The 20,887-nt window shown below is 38.9% G+C and overlaps 1 protein-coding gene across 1 annotated transcript in view; it reads right to left on the bottom strand.

Moving 5' to 3' along the window:
* LOC140197683 (E3 ubiquitin-protein ligase UHRF1-like) overlaps nt 1-20,887 on the bottom strand; it is a 148,431-nt gene that overhangs the window by 14,053 nt on the left and 113,491 nt on the right. The window contains exons 5-9 of the mRNA XM_072257993.1: nt 6,314-6,423; nt 6,017-6,203; nt 3,498-3,621; nt 3,288-3,395; nt 2,942-3,046 (exon numbers count right to left, since the gene is read on the bottom strand). Of these exons, the coding sequence (XP_072114094.1) occupies nt 2,942-3,046; nt 3,288-3,395; nt 3,498-3,621; nt 6,017-6,203; nt 6,314-6,423 (634 nt within the window). The remainder of the gene's footprint in view (nt 1-2,941; nt 3,047-3,287; nt 3,396-3,497; nt 3,622-6,016; nt 6,204-6,313; nt 6,424-20,887) is intronic.

The raw sequence follows: 20,887 nt of genomic DNA, 5'->3' as shown, positions 1-20,887 counted from the left end.
CACCTATCTCTTAGTCTAAAATTGTGTGAGGACTATTTCATCACAGAACTTCTTTTTAAGAACATATTATGTTTATATTTGTTTCCACTCTTTGTTTTTTTTAATACAATGACTAATTATGGCGTCAAGGGCTGCAATTTTCAAATGTGTACTGTTCATTAATATAATTTCCTCGCTGTATCATTTTGAAACACTATATCCCCACTTGTGCTGCAGAGCTTGATGAATCACTGCCAAGAATATAGAGTGCAAGTTCAAATAGGCAGTAACATTAAACAACTTCTTTGATTTTACAGTTAGAAAAGTAGAATCCTGCTTTTGAGTATGAGGACTGTGCTGGCTTTACTCCTGATCTGTGTGATCTTGCTCAGATAATGAAAAATTATGATTTTCTTAGAACTACCAACTAATGTTGGGCAGGATGGAATAAGTTCAGCTAACAATAACTCTTCATTACTACTCAGTAATCTCTAGCAGCTGGAAAAGCAGTGGAGCAAAGAATGAGAATGTTGGATATTGAAAACTAAAACATATAATGTTGGAAAAACTCAGCAAGTCAAACTGCATCCATAGAGGGAGAAACAATCAACCTTCTGGATCATTGACCCTTCATCGCAATTGCTGACTGACCTGTCGAGTGCGTTCCTGTTTTTGTTTATGAAAGGCTGACATCCATTTGTGAGCACCGTTCTGATCAGATCATTCTCTCACAGTCTGAAACTGAATACTTGAAAAATACTAAAGGATAGCTAGTGCATCTTCACTACTAGGGACAAAACTGAAAGAAGGTTACATGCATTTGTGTACTAATTTATGTATCACCATGCCAATTTGTGTATAGATGCATTTTTAAAACCAGAGAATATTTTAATGTAGTCATTAAATTAATGGACCAGAAGTCAGATTACAGGGAGCAAATGCAAATCAAACAAAAATGCAGATGATGGATATTTGAAGCTGAAACAGAAAATGCTGGAAACATTCTGTCGAAGACCTTCCATCAACCCTGAACCATATCCACAGGTGCAGGCTGACCTGGTGAGTGTTTCTAATATTTTCTGTTGCAGACATTTTAAATTTGAGTAATCAGACAATATGTAATACTTCAGTAAGACTGGCCATAAAGCTAGTTAACTGTCATGAAAACTCAACTGTTAAATTTGTATCAGTCAGTGTTGCCATATGTGACCCCAGATCAGCTAATGTGGTTGACTCTCAGAAGCTTCTCAGTCCTAGGGCACGAAGTAATGGATTATAAATGTCAGCATAGCCAGCAACATCCAAGTCCCATGAAAGGGTGAAATGATTATACAGTGAACCGGTGTCTCTTGTACTGAGGATCAACCAGCTATCTTCAGTATTTCAAATTAAATAAACAGTAAGTCGAAGGCCGCAAACATGCATGGTTGGTTTATTATTGTCAAGTTTACCAAGATACAGTGGAAAAACTTTTGGTTGCATGCCAGCCAAGCTTATCATTCCAAAAAAAAAACACTGAAATAATACAAAGGAAAACAGAATACAATTTAGAAAACTAAAACAATAGCACATGCTATCAATCTGAAATATAACAACTGTAAAATGCTGATAGCATCCAGAGTGAGAAACAGTTGATAATCTCTCACCAGGTTTGGATAATTAGTGATAAAGGGATGAACAAGATCAGCAAGAAGAGGAAACAATGATCGGATACATGATATGAGTGATTAAGTAACAAAGGGGATAATGGTGTGAGACAGAAACAGTAAAAGTAAAGAAAGTGATGTCCAGCATATAAATCAGAACAACAGGAACGTCACATGAAATTTCTGAACTCAGCTAAGAGTCTGGAAGTCTGTAAAGTTAAATAATCATTGATCTATAATGTGAAGATGATTAGTTGTACCTCATTTTTGTGCTGAACTTCAAAGGAATTATGCATGAGCCAAGTTCAGAAACTTCAGAGCAGGAGAGAATTGTAGACTATTGACATAGCTGGGGCTTGGGATAATTTTTGTGGATATATGTTCTGTATAAACATCATCTAATCATCATTTGTTCCCCCACCCCCATGCAGAAATACCACTCTGAATAATATGTATTATGCCAATCCCAAATTAGTACTAATAAACTACCTAAAAGGTAATGCGTGCTTGATGATGAGAAAACAGGACGTCAAATTACACTTCCTGGGTTCATCATGGAAAGTGAGGATGTAATGGTGAGAAATATACCATACTTTCACAAAAGGAACGGAACCTTTGGGACAGTGAAACTGTAACACACACTTCGGAAGGCATCATGATGGAGGCACTGAAAATACAAGATTTACTGCTGAATGTAGAGATTGGTGAAGTAAAAGGCAATGACAAGGGGAAGGGCAAGTCCAGACTTGCAGGACAAAGAAGGGATGTGGCAACAGGATCAGTCCATAACAATGGAAGAAAATTCCCAACTGCGGAAAAAGGAAAAAGGATGCAATGATTTGAACGGTAACATCAACAGAATGGAATCAGAAAATTAAACCCTCCTGTGCACTGGGAAGACCAGGTACAAATGAGTTAAGTGGTGCGCATTCACTCTGCAAGGTGAGGCTAAGCTTCCAGATGCCTGCTCACTGTTTCTGCGACATTCCAATGAAGCTGGATAATTTGTACTCTATCTTTCAGTCAGTGTATCACAATACAAGTTCAAAAATTTCAGAAAATTAAGCTTACATTTCCATTTTCAGCAGCTATGGATCTGCCTTTCATAATTTCTTCAAACTTCTGTTTTACTACAAACCTTCAATTCTGTTCTCCTCCCTGTTGCAACGTAAAACTTGTTTAATCTCTAACTTTAGAGTTCACTGACTGGAAACATTAACTCTGTTTTGCATTCCACAGATGCTGACCGACCTTCTGAGAATATCCAACATTTTGTTTTCATTACTGTGTAGAGGATACCAGTTTAAAGCACATACCACTTCATCCTCAAAGCCTCCAGCGAGCACCAGGGAGTAGGCTCCATCATTGCTCCGTCCATGGATCCCTCCGACATGTGGCCTGTGAACACCTGCTTCACTCACCTTGCGGCAACAAAGCATCCAAATTTAAACAGGTAGCAATCAAATTGCTCATCAGGTGATCAACAATTATGCCAATTTTTTTTTTTATCTATCATTAACAAAATCATAAAAAGAAACAGAGATCTTCCAGATCTGTTACACTATTCAAAATAGGATTCCTCAAGATTGAGTATTATTGTCAAAATAAAATAAATCGCCAACAAATGCTGAGAAATGGAAGAAATTAAAGAATGGTACACACCTGAACTCTGAACTTCCACATTGTACCAACAGGAGTTCCAGGTATGGGACCATAATGGTTAGAAGGAACTATTGTGCATTCCTTTGTGCGACCAACACAGGCCATACCCTAAGGATATGTGATAGATTGCAGGAAGTAAATTGATAATTAAACAAGCACTCAAATGAATGTACACACATGAAATGGTAATAGACAAGCAGCTGTACCCACCTTGCCCCAGTCTCTCTGACTTGCAGTGCTGGCAGAGGGCATCTTGGCCTTCTTTTTACTTTCTTTAAGTTTTTCTCCTGCTCGGACAACTTCGCTTGTATCATTTTTACAGGAGGGGCAATACCTGCAGATACATAGTGTTTAAATAGAGAATAACATGACTGATATCGAACGTAATGAAAGACCAAGGATTCAAATCAAAACTTCAGTCACGAAGCATGACAGAAAAATAACAACAGTTCAGAAAAACAAAGACAGTCATCCATGGTATTTTGTTAGCTCAGCATAGGGCTGACATCAATCCCCAAACCAATTACATTTAATAAGCATAAAATCTTTATGGTCCACAAGACATAATACAATCAATAGTGCATCAATTTAATCAAATTTTGAGCTATTTAAGGTTGTTTCATCCAATTAAGTTTTGTCAACCCACACAAGTGAATGGTAAATTGGTTTATTATTGTCGCATGTATCAAGGTGCAGTGAAAAAACTGTCTTGCATACTGTCCACAGATTAATTCATTACAACAGTGCACTGAGATAGTACAAGGTAAAACAATAACTGAGTGCAGAATGAAGTTTTACAATACTGAGGAACTGCAATGTAGGTAAAGAGCAAGGTACAAGTGCCATTGCCAATTAATGGGACTCCGGAAACTGGCACTCATTGCTCAGTAACACTTGAACAGCTGGGCCAGCCCTGCTCTGATCTGAACTGTTCCGAAGTTTGAACAAAGAAGTGCCACTTTTATTCCGAAATTGATGAGTTAGATACCAATATTGAGCATCTCAATACAAATTTTATTCACTTCCAAATCCCATCATTTACATAAAGTACAAGTAATGCATACTTTTGTAATACATATTTCAGGTGTTAATAACAAAACAAAGTGATGTGTTAAAGGCCAAAAATACTTCAGAATTATAAAAATAACTGTCCAATAATAAGCGTTGCAGTAGGATCCTTCATTTGCATCGTTATCTTGTCTTGTTATGCTTGGTGACTTAGATTCCCAGGATTGGACAGAAAAGCTGTACAAAAGGGAGTTAGGCTTTCAAGAGCTGTGTTCAGTCTGGATGACCGCACTATGTCTGCACACTGTCTCTGTTGACTCTTGCCCTTACTGAATTCCCACACTCAGAAAAGGCTGTATGAAGTGTCTGTTAGCGTACCATTTTAACCTTTTCTTTGATGTAACTTCCATACAAGGTCACAATGAGGTAGAAGGTGAGGTCAGGAGCCCATCTTACTGCACTGGTGAAACACTCAATAGTCTTATAACAGTGGGATATAAATTGTCCTGGAGGCTGATGGTATGTGCTTTCAGGCTCTTTATCTTCTGCCTGAAGAGAGAGGGGAGAAAAGAGAATGGCCAGGGTGGGTGGTGTCCTTGATTATGCTGGCTGCTTTACCGAGACAGCAAGAAGTGTAGCGAAAATTCAGGGAAGGGAGGCTGGTTGTCATGATGTGCTGTGTCCACAACTCTCTTCACTTTCTTGTAGTAATGCAATTTCTTGTAGATTATTTGCTAATGCCACATTTGGAACTTATTACCAATTGTTGTTTCAGAATTGGAGAGAATAGTTCACTATGTGACTTTGCACGAACTTGCCCAATGGCAGATGGGCCTAATAATACTGACTTCCACAAAAACAGCAGGTTAGAACACTGGTGCCAGATGTTACTTCTGCTGCATTAGTAAGTTGCTACTACAATCAAAGATAATCTAAATTGTTATCAAACATATAAACTTCTGCAGGCAGTACTATGATCCTAACAAGCAACTGAAAGCTGGCAATCAGCTCTCTGTAAGCTAGATATTGTTCTTTTTACATGTAGTCTTAGGTTACTAAATTGGCTGTAGTTTTATTCCAAAACTGATTTCTCATTCTAGTGCCAATAAATGATTCAGAATTCTGAATTATTCATCTGTTCCCTTCACTGTGTGCCTTCACAATGAAGTAAAGGCATCTTTCGAGAACTATTTGTAGATTTGTAAGTGGAGCCAAGTTAGTTAAGCCCAACTGCAAAAGACCAGCTTCTTGTGTTTTTTTTATATACAAAATAAAAGGTGTTATTACACACCACTATAAGAAACAAAAATTATGCTAACCATATACACTGGTTAAGTATCTGAAGGGTGACAATGGTGAAGATCCAAGGGAAATATCAAATAGTGGTCAGAAAATTGGGATTAAGGAAAAAAACAACTGTAGATGCACTAAGTTCAGTAGCAAATTCAACAGCACCCACAAGCAAGAAACCAAAATCAGCCTAGTTCTGCTGTTTGTAGGAATAAATGCATGGCAGACATTTAACAATATGGGACACCACTTGTATCTACCCTATAAATCAGATGCTTGTAACCAGATCATCTGTAATTATAACCTAGTACATACTTTTAGTGGGCAGTTTTAATTAAATTCATAGCCCTCTGAAAAGGCATAAAGATTCTTCTGCTCTTTCCCTTGTCCCACCAACCAACCAAAATGATATTCATCCAGACAAAATTTACCAGTCTTCATCTTCTGGTATGTGGCTGAGGGGTGGGTTCAAGCAGTATGTGTGATACGCCATGTTACACTCGTCACACAACAGCTGCATATCTGGATCCTGCTTCCCACCACATAATCGACAGGCACAGAATCTGCATTCTCTATCAGGATCTGCCTTGCAGTGTTTACATTCAGGTCCACTCTTCCCTGGAAAAGTAGTGAAGGAAAATAAAATCAAAACAATTGTTTGAATTAAGTACTGTCCACAGATTAAATTATCAGTATACACAAGTTTTTGCATCTAATTAGCATCGTACTTTTAAACTGGCCATCGGCGTGTGTAATTGGCTCAGCTCCAGTTTCTTCAATCTTGTATATTTCATCGAAAAACACTACCTTGCAATCAGCCATTACATCTAATGGGCCTCTGTAAAAGATAAGAAGTGCAAACATTTACAGAATTGCAGAATTAAGCAATTTTATCAACATTTAAAACAGACATCTTCTAAAGAAATCCTTCAAAATCAGTTAAAAGCATTTTTGACAAATGCAACTTTTGGTGCAAATTTCACTGTTACAAAGTAAAGATGAGTTAGAGAATAAATATTAATTTTCAAAAACATCATATATACAAATACAGTGTAAAGCACTTCCATGTAAAAAAAATCTGTTAAGTATTCTTTCCTAATGCAAACAAAGGTCAACAGCTAACTCTGACATTGCTACTAATTGCTTTAACCAATGCCATAGGTATGCACGTGCAATACAAGCTCACTGCAGGAAAATATGATTATTCATAATCAAAGTTATTCTTTCAAGCAGAGACCCTCCATTCAATGTAATATTAAAGATAAATACAGCAAATAGTTTTGGTGATCATGTGGTAGATTTGCAAATGCACAAATGGTAAATTCAATCTCCTAATACTAAAATATACAGGTGTCCCTCGCTTTTCGAACGTCCGCTTTACGAAACCTCAATGTTACAAAAGATCTACATTAGTTACCTGTTTTCGCTAACAGAAGGTGTTTTCACTGTTACGAAAAAGGCAGCGCACGCCCCGAGCAGCCGCTCTCCCCTGGAACTGCATTCTAGCCGGCATTGTTTAAACACGTGCCTGTGAGCATCTGTTAGCAATATGAGTTCTAAGGTATTGGAAAAGCCTAAAAGAGCTCGTAAGGGTGTTACACTTAGCCTAAAACTAGACATAATTAAGCATTTTGATCGTGGTGAACGAAGTAAGGACAAAGTGAGTTTGGCTTTTGGAAGTTGAAGATGATGATGTTGAAGAGGTTTTGGCATCCCGTGACCAAGAACTGATAGATGAAGAGCTGATGCAATTGGAAGAGGAAAGGATAACAATCGAAACCAAATGTAATAGCGAACGGACCGAAAGTGAAGTCGTCCAGGAACTGAACGTGAAGCAACTGCGTGAGATTTTCGCTGCAACGATACGACTTTAATTTTGAAAGGGTACGTCGGTTTAGGGCATATTTGCAGGATGGTTTGAGTGTTTAAAAAGAACTATATGATCAAAAAATGCACGAGGCTAAGCAGTCAAGCAAGCCTTCCACATCAGACGACGAACCTCGATCTTCGCCAAAGAAGACGACCTGCCTGCCCTGATCGATGATGAGATGACGATGAGATGACACCCTAGTGGTCCCAACCCCGGGCCGCGGACAAATACCGATTCGCGGAGAATGCAGCGGTAGCCCGGAGGCACACAGCACATCTTTAAGAAAAAAGCCGAAATAAACAAACTAATTAATTAGGTGCCGCCGGGCACATAATTAATTAGTTTGTTTGCTTCGGCTTTTTTCTTAAAGATGTGCTGGGTGCCTCCCAGCCACCGCTGTACCTCTGCATTCTTCGCGGATCAGCTTCGGTTCGCTGCCCGGAGGGTGGGGGCCATTGCACCACCCCAGACTCCAACGACTCAGCCTAACACACCATCATCAGTGTGCTCGGCCCTGTCTTCCTGACTGCTGTGATACTACACTGTACATACATTATTTCTACTTTATATCAATTGTGTATTTTTACGTGTTATTTAGTATGATTTGGAAAGCACTTGCACCGTGTTTCTGCCGAGAGCGCTTGAGTGAGATTTTCTGCCGACAGCGCTTGCGTGAGATTTTCGCTACGGAGAACAGTGCGGCAATGTTTGTGGAAAAGTATTTCTACTTTATATAGGCTGTGTATTCATCATATCATTCCTGCTTTTACTACATGTTACTGTTATTTTAGGTTTTGTGTGTTATTTGGCATGATTTGGAAGGTTATTTCTGGGTCTGCAAATACTCACAAATTTTTCCCGTGTAAATTAATGGTAATTGCTTCTTCGCTTTACGACATTCCGGCTTACGAACCATTTCATAGGAACGCTCTACCTTCGGATGGCAGGGGAAACCTGTAGTAGAATCGAACGTTTTTGCACAGCTAACCAGTTTGAAATTTTTGTTACGACAAACAGATCTCGTGCTGTGAAAAACTGCGAAGGTAATCTGAAATTATGTTTAATACGTGAGTAACACTTACGACATTTGTAATCTTTTAACTCTGCCCTAAAAAATGATTTTAAATGAAAGTTATATTTACATTAAAATTCATAATTAGATGCTCATCCTTAATACCTTTAAAGGCAAATTATTCAGGTGATAAGTTGCCCAAATTTTCCCTGAAAATTGAGAATTTTCCATAATTTACAAATTTTTATTTGAATTTAATAGCTTTTTTTGATTATTCATTAATATCAGTGACACTAAAAGAATGATCAAACTATGAGCTGGTGCATCTAAGGAGTGTACTTTTCCCAGCTGTCAAAGCATTTCTTGGAGTTGGGGTGGGGGGGGGGGGGGACTTCCTTAAGTTCTGCAACATGAGATCAGAAATCCCTGCACAATGCCTTTTCAAATCAGTCAAAGCTGACTAATGGACCAAGTTACTGCTGAAACACTCACACAAGTTTGCACTAGGTGGGTGATGAGAATGCGCCACTTCCAGGAAATTTTCTCAAGAATTGCTTCTGTGAACCAAGTCTATGGTGGTATTAAATTTCTGTGAACTTACTGCTATTATCAGGTTCTGGAGAAGCTTTTCTGACCTAAATAGGAGTTAGTGCCCTAAGTAACTAGACCCTAAATAGCAACAGATGTGCCAATCTTCTGCACAATTGGTTGTTAACACATGACAAGATCAGAAGCCAATCATTCATGCCAAAACAATACAGACCCCAACTGCTGTCCAGCCTGTGGAAGTCTTTAATGCCTCTGAGCATTAACATTCAGGGACAATTGAAAAATCAAAGAATTGTTTTGAAATTTAATGAACTGAAGAAATTAAATTTAAATAATGCATTGCCTGTATAACTATTTCCCTCTACTGAAGTGATGGATTTGCTGTTCCTGTACTAAGATTAACCTGGTGTGAGTTCATCTGCAGAGTACCCAAGAAACTGATGGGAACTGTAAGAGGCTGATGGTCTGCCACTGAACTCCATGAGGAGTTCAATGTCAGAGTGCTATTGATTTAATGAACCACTGAACACTTAAGGCAGCAGTTTGGTGCTATCTACTGGTAACTGCCATTTAATTCCAACTCAGTGCTCTGAATTGCATTCTGCTTATATGCTTAAGAGCATCAATGCAGATTGACAACGACATACAGTTATAATTGAACAGGCATCAGACTAATAATGAAGAGTGTAACATCCAGAAGCCTGTTACAAGCAAACAAAGCCACTGTAAGTAAACTAACATAATAGTCTTCTCCACGATTAGTAAGCCCTGGAAGCAACTCCACTAACTAAAATGTCACCTGATATTTGATAAGGTGGTTTGATTACATGGGCACTGGAATTATATTTGTACTCAGATTTTTGAATGAGGCTCTGAGGATGGTCCTCCTCTCCACAGCAATTAATATAATCTGTTAATGGATAGGTTACAAAATAGAATCTATTATGGAAATGCTCTAGCAGCTTGTAACAGAATCATGTACAATAATGAAGGTGACTTAAGGCCAGAGTTAATAAAGAAAATGTAAAAACACAACATTTACATCTGTCAGAATTATACTCTCAAAAATTATTTAAAAATAGTCATAAACTAAATGTAAATAATACCCAAACTAATATAATTTAATTGCTCATAGTGCTCCAATCGTAGTCAAACCAATGCCTTACAAAGCCTCAGCATTACTTTCTTGCTTTTATTATCTTGCCCTCTAGAAGCATTTGCCTAAAGCACATGTCCCTGCAATGAAACCACTTAGGAAGTCCAGTGTAAAAGCACTGGGCCAAAAGGAATCTTGTGTGACCTATCAAACTGCATTAATGGTACAAAAACCAGTATAGGTCTTTTTGCACCAGCAATTATATTGTCCAATAACTAAATTATTGTGGATTTTCCTTTACGCCTCCTGGATACAGCTGAACAATCACTTCATCCCTGAAATATTTAATGAGCAAGATTACAATGTACAGTACTACAATGCAAGCCAGAATTCTTAACAGATATCCTGTGGGTTTGCAAACATCAGCAAAACTATTATTTAATATTTGTCTATGCTTCTTCTTTAGTGCAACACTTCATTACTTTCCACCTTCATCTGTGGCTTGTTTTATCTTACAATTCTGCAGATGCTCCTGAGAACTTCACCTAAACAGAGGCCCTTCGTGCCCTGGATTTTGTGTTATAAACAGATGCCACAGCTGAATTAAGAGTACACCAACCCATCTAATTGTATTTGGTATTGTGCAATTGAGCTGATTATTCCCCACCCCACCCCAGACCAGACCACCAAGACCAGCATTCTTGAGTACTGCAGCAGCTAATGTCAGTTAACTCAATCCAGACCACTAATCCAAACTGGAGCCCTCATAGCCAAAAATAGATTGCATCCTTATTCTAAATAATTCCATTTCAAACAAGCCAAAGGGTTGCATTTATCCACAGCATCTTAATGTTTGACAGTTATCACCAGAAAAGTTTGTCACACAAAACATAAATCCCCATGTTCCTCACAAATCAGTTACATATTGAACTCCAACAAACTTTAGAAGGATAGCCAGCATCGATGAAAATCAGAAAATATCTACAAATACTGAAAATCTGAAAAAAAGACAAAATGCAAGAGAAATGCCAGGCAATATCTGTGGAAACAAACAGCAATTGTTTCAGATCCCAAAACATTAGCTCGAGAGATTCTACAGATGCTGAAAATTGTGAGAAACACACATAAAATGCTCAGCACGTCAGGGAGCATCGATGAAGGGAAATAAGCAGTCGACATTTCAGGCCGAGACCTTCCTCAGCACTGGAAAGCAAGGGTGCAAAAACCAGAAAGACATTAGTACAACCATTAAAGTCTATTTATACTACTTATTGGTCTAAAGAGTGGAATATTTAAACTGGTTGACTTCTGGTAGTGTTTGCTTCATAGCAATGCCAGCCTTTACTAACTGCAATCTCAAAAGTTGGTTGCCAGTGAATGTTCACTTTCTGAAAGAGAACCCTATGACAATGGAATCCTTGTATCAGAAGGCTCAGTTAAGATTACTGTCATATACACCAAGGTGCAATGAAATTCTCTGCTCGTGTGAACAATATTAAACTGTAGGCCAGAGCAAATAGTACGCATGGTAATAATAAATAGAGACAAGCACAGAACAACCAACTGGTGCCAAGTATAATAGTGCAAAAAGAACTGCTAAAGAAACAAAGGAAAAGAGCTCTCAATAATTTCTCTAATTCTTCGTTCAACTCTCCCAAATCTAATATCTGCTGGATATAGAAACCAAATTAGCTACTAATAACAGAAAAATTAGTTCACTCTTCTGAGTGTGAGAATGCTGCTACCACAGAAAAGTAATCTGTTTCAAGCTCACAAAATCAGCCTGATAGGATGTCACAGATCTATGCTTGCTATAGTAACTGCCACAAGACAAGCCACATCACAACAGTCATGAAGAAACTGCTGTCAATGAAACCATCTGGAATTTTAAGATTCTTGCTTCCCAGAAAAACAGACATTAATTTCCAAGAATTTATTAATCTAAAGTTGGCTGTGGTCAAACATGAATCAGTCATTTTTAAAATGCTGATGGTGAAATACAAAAAGCTGTTACAAGGATATTTATGCCGCAGAAGCAACCATCTAGTCCCTAATGCCCTATGCCAGTGTTCACTTTCTCCAGGACCACCCTATTAATTCATTTATCTTGTCACAACTTATAAGGTATAACCAAGATTATATATCAGTTAAATCTAGCTTAAAGACTTCCAGTTTCTATGTCTCTTTAAGTTAATACTTCGGGCTACTTTTATTTTGAAACGGGTTTTCTGAATGTTGGCTACCTTTTACTATCTGTGCTTCTGCACCTATAAGACGTAAGTGTAGAATTAGGCCACTCGGCCCATCCAGTCACTGCCATTCCATCATGGTTGAGGTATTATCCCTCTCAAATCCAATCTACTGCCTTCTCTCCATAACTTTTGCTACCCTGACTAACCAAGAACCTATGAACCTCTGCTTTAAATATACTAAATGACTTGGTCTCCACAGTCATCTGTGCAAATGAATTCCAGCTTCACCACTCTCAGGCTAAAGATATTCCTCATCTGCTTTAAATGAATGTCCCTCTATTCTGAGGCAGAGGCCTCTGATCCTAGACTCACCTAGGAAACACCTTTTCACAACTACTCTGACTAGGCTTTGCAATATTTGATAGGTTTCAATGAGACCCCTCCCCAAATCCACTGAATATAAGTTCAGAGCCATTAAACGCTACTTGTACATTAACCATTTCATTCCTGGAATCATTCTCATGAGCCTGCTGTGGACCCTCTTCAAAGCCAGCACATCTTCTCTAACCACAGGAATTCTGCAGATGCTGGAAATTCAAGCAACACACATCAAAGTTGCTGGTGAATGCAGCAGGCCAGGCAGCATCTCTAGGAAGAGGTACGGTCGACGTTTCAGGCTGAGACCCTTCGTCAGGACTATCTTCTCTAAGTTAAGGGGCCCAAGGGACTCCTCCATCCTGATCAAAAAGGCGCAATACCGCCTTTATTTCCTCTGTCCCAGGATACTGACGGACTTTTACCGCTGTACCACTGACAGCATACTCACCAACTGCATCTCAGTGTGGTATGGCAATTGTCCTGTATCAGACCACAAAGCACTCCAGCGTGTGGTGGAAATTGCCCAGCAGATTATCAGCACCCAATTGCCCACCATTGAGAACATCTACCGTAAACACTGCCTGGGCAGGGTGAAAAGCATTATCAGGGATGCATCTCACCCTAACCATGGACTTTTTACTCTCCTCCCATCCGGTAGGCGCTACAGGAGCCTCCGCTCCCGCACCAGCAGGCACAGGAAGAGCTTCTTCCCTGAGGCTGTGACACTGCTGAACCTCTCATCACAGCGCTAAGCAGTATTGCATCTGTATTGTACTGTCTCAGTACTTTTATATTTGTGTGCTGTAGCACTTTTTTTATTCGCAGTTATTTTGTAAATAACACTATTCTTTGCCGTTCTGGTCGGATGCTAAATGCATTTCATTGGCTTTGTATCTGTACTCGGCACAATGACAATAAAGTTGAAGCTAATCTAAAAACTGCTCACAATACTCCAAGTGTGGTCTGACCAATGCCTTATAAAGCCTTAACATTATATCATTGCTCTATATTCCAGTCCTCTCGAAGCAAATGCTAAAGTTGCTTTTGCCTTCCTTACCACCGACTCAAACTGCAAGTTAACATTTAGGGAATCCTGCACAAGGACTCTGAAGTCCCTTTGCACCCCTGATTTCTGAATTTTCTCCCCATTTAGAAAGTAATCTATGTCTTTATTCCTTCGACCAATGTGCATAACCATACACTTCCCTACACTATGTTCCCTCTGCCTCTTCTTTGCCTACTCTCTCAATCTGTCCAAGTCCTTCTGCAGACTCTCTGCTTCCTCAATTCTACTTACCCCTCCACCTACCCTTGCATCGTCTGCAAAATTAGCCATAAAGTCAGCAATTCCATCATCCAAATCGCAGACATATAACATGAAAAGAAGCGGTCTAGTACTGACCTCTGCGGACCACTCTGCAGCCAACCAGAATAGGCCTTCTTTATTCTGATTGTTTGCCTCCTGCCGGTCAGCCAATTATCCATGTTAATATTTTTCCTGTAATACTATAAGCTTTTATCTTGGTTAGCAGCCTCCTGTGTGGCACCTTGTCAAAGATCTCCTGAAATTCTATGTTAACAGGATCCACTGCCTCTTCTGAGATATTTCCTCACATTCCCAACAGATTTCCCCTTAAGGAAACCACACTGCCTTTGGCCTCCTTTATCATGTACCTCCGAGTATCTCAAAACCTCATCCTTAATAATGGACTCCAACATCTTTCCAACCACTGATGTCAGCCTAACTGGCCTGTAATTTCCTTTTTTTCTGCCCTGCCCTCCCTTCTCAAAGAATTTTCCAGCCCTCTGGAACTATTCCAGAATCTAGTGATTCTTGAAAGATCATTACTAATGCCTCCACAATCTCTACAGCCACCTCTTTCGGAACCCTGGGATGTAGTCCATATTGTCCAGACGACTTATCGACATTCAAACCTTTCAGCATCCCAAGCACCCTCACCTTAGTAACAACATCTACACTCACTTCTGCCACCTGACACTCTTGAATTTATGCATACTGATAGTGCCTTCTACAGTGAAGATCAACAAAATACTGAAAGTTCGTCCGCCATTACTACCTTTCCAGCATCATTTTCCAAAGGTCCAATATCCACTCTTACCTCTCTATTTTTTAAATCTGAAAAAACTTTTGGTATCCTCTTTGATAGTATTGGTTAGCTTACCTTCATGTTACATTTTTTCTCTCCTTATGGTGTTTTTAGTTGCTTTCTGGTGATTTTTAATCACTTCCCAATCCTCTAACTTCCCACTAATTTTTGTGATTGTATGCCCTCCCTTTTGATTTTATGCTGACCTTGACATCCCTCGTCGCTCATGGTTGTCTCATCCTCCCTTTAGAATAGTGCTTCATCTTTGGGATGTATCTATCCTGCGCCTTCCAAATTGCCCCCAGAAACTCCAGCCAATGCCGTTCCACTGTAGGCCCTGGTAGTGTCCCCTTCCAGTCAACTTTGGCCACTCCTTTCTCACGCCTCTGGAATTCCCTTTACTCCACTTTAATATTGATACATCTGACTTTATCTTCTTCCACTCAAACTACCCAAAGTCCTTCTACCTTACTGAACCACTCATTTTTCAAAAACTCTACCTCATTTTTCTACCAAAATCTGTGACTCATGCCTACTACATTTGATTTTTATGTTCATTTGCCAATTATTACTCATATTTTGTAAGTTCAATGATGTCTCCATTATTTTGTTGCAAACATCTTTGATAAATTGATCAATACTTGGCAACAGATACAAATTTTATTATTTGATTCCAATTCCCCAGTCCTAAAATTGCTTACATCTACTTCATTCTGCTGGTTCTTAAAAATCCTATTACTTATCAAATAAGATCTATTAATTCATGCCTTCAGTTTCCAGATCATTTGTTTTGCTAAAGGTTCCATTACCATTACTGCCATCAACTTTAAGCTAATCAGCCTATAGCTTTCTGGATAAAATCAGAACATGTTAGAAACAGTCAAAAGGTCAAGAAACTTCTGTAAGAAAAACAGAGCCAACATTTCAGGCCACTGCTCCTTTGTAAGACCCAGTAAAGTCAGAATACTATCATGTTATAAAATTGCAAAGAGGGATAGGTACACAGAAGCAAGATTATCTGTGCTAGGGGTGCAGATAAAAGTTGCCACTCTAACTACTGCTGTAGTAATGTGTGCAATCAGATGAAGTACTGCTCTTCCAGTTTTATGTTTGGTATTATAGACCAAAGACAAGGCAGGCAGAACGAAAATGAGACAGAAAATTCAAGTGACAGGCAACTGGAAGGCTAGGGTGGGCTTAACAGAGATGTTCTGCAGAGTGGTCAACCAATCTGCATTTGGCCCAGAGAAGCGAGGAGTTCATATCATGACCATCAAATCCAATATACTCAAATAGAAATAGTGCAAATCAATTGCTCAGCACAAGGAAGGACCGCTTCAGGGTCTGGATGGTACAAAGGAAAGAGGTAAAAAGGCAGGCATTTCCTCTACTGCTAGCTACTGAGACTTGTTTAATTGCTTTAAAAAGTTCTACACCGCTTTTATTATGTATTCTGCTTGATTAGTTTTTGTAAATTTTATGTTTATATCTTTTGGATATAAAATGACATATCCTGACTGCTGCAGTAACAATGAAAGTTCTAAATGGGTGCTGGAAATGTTTTAAAACTTTTCTGTCCTTTAATACCTAGAAAATCATTGGTAGATAGCCACCAAAAGAACCACAGAAAAGAAGATTGACTGCTGTAGTGCAAAAGGAAATGTTTATATACAGAAGAAGGCTGAAAAGCATGTGCAGTGAAGAGGGAGAACCCAAATCTTTAAACACTATTCTGCACTGCGTCAAGGATGGGCGTATCATTTTTATTAAGTTAGAGAAACCAATAGCCCGCTGAGATCTCAGCAAAGCCCTGTGGCAATATAAACTTGTTTCTTGGACTTCATCTTCCTTGAAATAAAAGAAAAATGTTAATTTGCCTTTTTTTATTTCAGGATCAGCATCAACATTTATGTAATAGTGTCGTGCTAACCACTACACCATGGTAGTGTAGCAGTTAACACAGTGCTATTACAGCTCGGGACGTGAGAGTTCAGATTTCAATTCCAGCATTCTCTGTAAGCAAGTTTGTACATTCTTTTTCATGAACGTAGCTGCTTTGGTTTCCTTCCACAGTCCAAAGACGTACCAGTTAGTAGGCCAATTGGTCATTGTAAATTGTCCCGCTAATAGGCTAGGTTTAAATTGGTGGGGTGCTGGGCAGCATGGCTCAAAGGGCCTGTTGCACAATGTATCCCTAATAAAATAAATTTAATAATTTCTACCCATTTAAAATTTTATTTAGTTTTCCTCCACTCCAAATTAATATTTTCATGTTTTTCTCTCCTACTACTTTATTCACTTAACCTGCTATATCTTCTTGCATGTTCATTATGTCTTCCTCACTGCTACATTTCCATAGATGTCAGATATGAATGAAATTCATTTCAGCTCAGCCATTCATGTAGATTGCAACTAGTCCAGATCCCAGGACAATCTATGGGATCTCACCAGTATTAGACATATGAACATAACTGCATATTTGTATCCTTTCCTGTCCTTTAATGAATTCTTTATTCAGCCAATCCCAAGAGATTTTATTTTATGCAACAGCTTTCTATGTGCTGCCTCATCAAACAAACCAGACTAAATTTGTCAAGCACTATTTCCCAATTTTAAAATTATATTAAATTTTATACAACCCTGTTAGAAATGTCTAAATGCGTATTACTACATCCTTAATAATGGCTTCTAGTATTTTCTTGACAACGGTAGTTAAGCTGACAAGCTAGTGATGTAGCACCATCCCATGGTGGCACTTCTGCAAGCACTGAGATCACAGTACTTTGACAAGATGGAGGGCAATCACATTGCTGTCTTTTAAGTACCTCATAAACATTTTATATTAAAACTCATCAAGAGCCTACATAAGTGGCAAAGCATGGTACAGAACAAGCTACTGAAGACAACTTAACACAGTATTGTGATGGATATTCATTTTCTTTCTCATGCTTCCTCAACTTGCTTTCTAAACACACAGCAGCTGCCACTTGTAAAGATCAAAAACAGTTGCAAGCAAACTTCCAACTAATATCTTTAACTTCTGGTCGTAAACGAGTTATTCTTCAGTTCTTTAAATGTAAATGGAAAGCAGTATCAGCTTGAAGTTAAAACAAAGTATTGTCTGCAGAATAGCTTTGAAGACACTCTTTAAAGAGTCAATGCACCTGCTTTATGATTCCTTGAGATGCACTCTAACAGTGGTTCCCAATCTCCGGGCCGCGGACCAATACTGGGCCATAACGTTAGCCTGAGCGCACCCAGCACATCTTTAAGAAAAAAGCCAAAATAAACAAGCTAATTAATTAGGTGCTGCCCAGAAACCAGTCTTCATTAGATGAACTGAGGTGGAGAGGGTCAATAACTTTAAATTCTTCGGCATTAAGGATCGATGTTTCTTTCTCTGAAAAGTGTCAGAGGATCTGTCCTGGGACCAGCAAGTAACTGTCATTACAAAGAAAGCACGGCAGCACCTATACTTTATTAGAAGTTTGTGTAGATTCAACATGTCACCTTGATCCTGACAGTCCTGTCTTTCCAGCCTGTCTGGGCTGGCGTTTAAATTGACCAAACAGTGGAACAAATAAAGGCTGTAGCGCCCTGGAAAGAGGAGTGAACATCACGTAGAGCAAGTGAAATCATCAATCGCCTCTGATCTGGGCCGACATTTATGTGCCGGGTGGCACCTAATTAATTAGCTTGCTTATTTCGGCTTTTTTCTTAAAGATGTGCTGGGTGCGCTCCGGCTACCGCTGTACCCCTGCACGCTTCGTGGCCCGATATTGGTCCGCAGCCCAGAGGTTTGGGACCACTGCACTTTAAGACAAAGGGCTGTTTCAAACACACAAGCCGACTTTAAGGAAGCTTGCACAGCAGATGGATAATATCATTTAACATATCAATAACCAATGTGTTTATAGTTGGATGGTTTTATGTGCTCAAGGCAACCAGCTTCATAGCATTAATGGCAGCTAGATAGGATCTATGTCTCCAAGATGCTTTTAGACTGTCTGTGTTAAAAGAATAGCTGAAGAAATATCATATATGTGAAGTCATCCAAGTGGGAGAAGAGGAGTAAAAATGTATAGAACAGTTCAAGCTCATTAAGAATGGAGTCAAGAATATCAAGAAGAAGCGTGGAAGGAACAAAGGGTGAACTAGAATCCATTCCTCCACCTTCAATTTCTGCGACAGACAATTTGTTTGTCTGCATTGTGTTATGTCTTTTTAGTACATAGGAATTGTACCTGTGTTTTGAAAATCCTTTGAATTTAAGAAATGCTTTGGAATTTGTATTTAGAAAAATGTTTTAAGTTCAAGAAATGCCTTATATTTTAGGAAGTTGTTTGTGATTTGGAAATGATTAAGATAGAAGTCCTCTGAGTTTTAAATGCATATTAAGAGCGTTGTTTGGATTTAAACGTGTATGACTGAAAATAAACGAACTGTATTTTAAACTACTTTGTTAGCTGGAAGTATCTTCTCCTGGGGGGGAGGGGGAGGGGGAGGGGGAGGGGGAGGGATAGATAGAGAGAGAGAAAACACCCACCACTTGAATAGTAGATATTGGCAGCTAAACACCATGGAGAATAAACAGGGAATAAACAGTCTTTGAAGATTGGGTAGTTACAGTATAACCTCCCTTTAGTGAGAGAACTTGTGACTATTTATATCTAATAGGGCTCGAGCTCTTCATCTGAGTTTACAATTTCACGGTCAACAAACCCAATTCCATCACAATATGCCTTTAGAAAGTGGTCTAGACGTGTTATATCTATTTGAAGGTGGCTTTGCTTGGAACACTGCCTTGTTATTAAGAAATGTTACATAGAAAGTGAGTGTACAGAAAGGCATGAACGGGACAGAATTTGATTTCATCTGTTTGAATGGGGTGCCGGCGACTCCAGATAAGTGAATATATAACCCATAACCCACGAGACACAAGAGACACTAAAAGCCTGAAAGCACGCACCACAAGCCTCAAGGACAGTTTCTGGCCTGCTGTTATAAGACGACTGAACAATTGCCTTGTACAATAAGATGGACTTCTGAAATCATGATCAACCTCAGAGCTTTGCACCTTAATGACCGCATGCATGCTCTTTCTCTGCAACATTTCATTCTGCATTATGTTATTGCCTTCCCTTGTACCACCTCAATGCACTGATGTGACAAAATGATGGCATACAAAGCAAAGTCTTTCACTGTATCTCGGTACATGTGACAATAACAAAGCAACTTACGAGACATTAAGCCAAGGAATCAGAAACACAAGAACTAGTTTTCCTCCCATTAGATCACCATACTGTTGATCTGCACGTTAAAATAGGGCAGATAGAGCCAGCTCAGCAGCTGTACTTTCAGGCAGGCCAAATTTCCAACTGAATAGAAGCAAGAGAGGGAGGGTGCATTTCTCTATATTTTACCTGGCAATGACTAATAAACAGAAGAACATAAAAGTGATAAATATGTGACATTAAGTTGTTCAATGACACAAGGAGCTCTGCTCAACAATGAGGCATACAATGGTAATGGTGGGGGAGGTTCAACAAATAAATACTACAACCCTCCACACAAACATTTCATGGGCAGATTCTAGTATTACAGAACATGTCAGGAAAATGGGGAGATCATTCACACATGCTTGACTGAGCTAATTTTGTTAACTGCATGTTGCAAGTTCTGAGCTCTTGGAGACTGACTGATCTCTGACAGAATTTGGTCTTTATTTTTCATCCTCCATCAATTTTTGGTCATCCTTGCAGTTTTAAAACATTAACTCCTCAGTAATATTTTAATCCTGTTCTGTTAGACTAATATACCCTTCAAGTGCTTTACCTAACCAGAGATGGATCAACTTCACCCATGGGGTTTTGCCCAATGGACAATTATGGACAATTTCTAAAGTTTGCCATTGTTCATTCAAATTTCCAAATTTACATTAACCAGCTTGTTTCCAATATCTGAATAATTTGCTTTAAAATTCTATGCTTTGACTTAATAATATTCCTTTAAAATATAGAATTCTCATATTTTGATCATTTTCCCTAGTGAGTCCTTTACTACGTTATGAATCAACAGCATCCCGTTACAAAGTAGA

Source organism: Mobula birostris, chromosome 5 (genome assembly GCF_030028105.1).
Source record: "Mobula birostris isolate sMobBir1 chromosome 5, sMobBir1.hap1, whole genome shotgun sequence".
NCBI lineage: Eukaryota > Metazoa > Chordata > Chondrichthyes > Myliobatiformes > Myliobatidae > Mobula > Mobula birostris.
The sequence above is the reverse complement of the archived record's forward strand: the minus strand, read 5'-3'. Positions and strand labels throughout refer to the sequence as shown.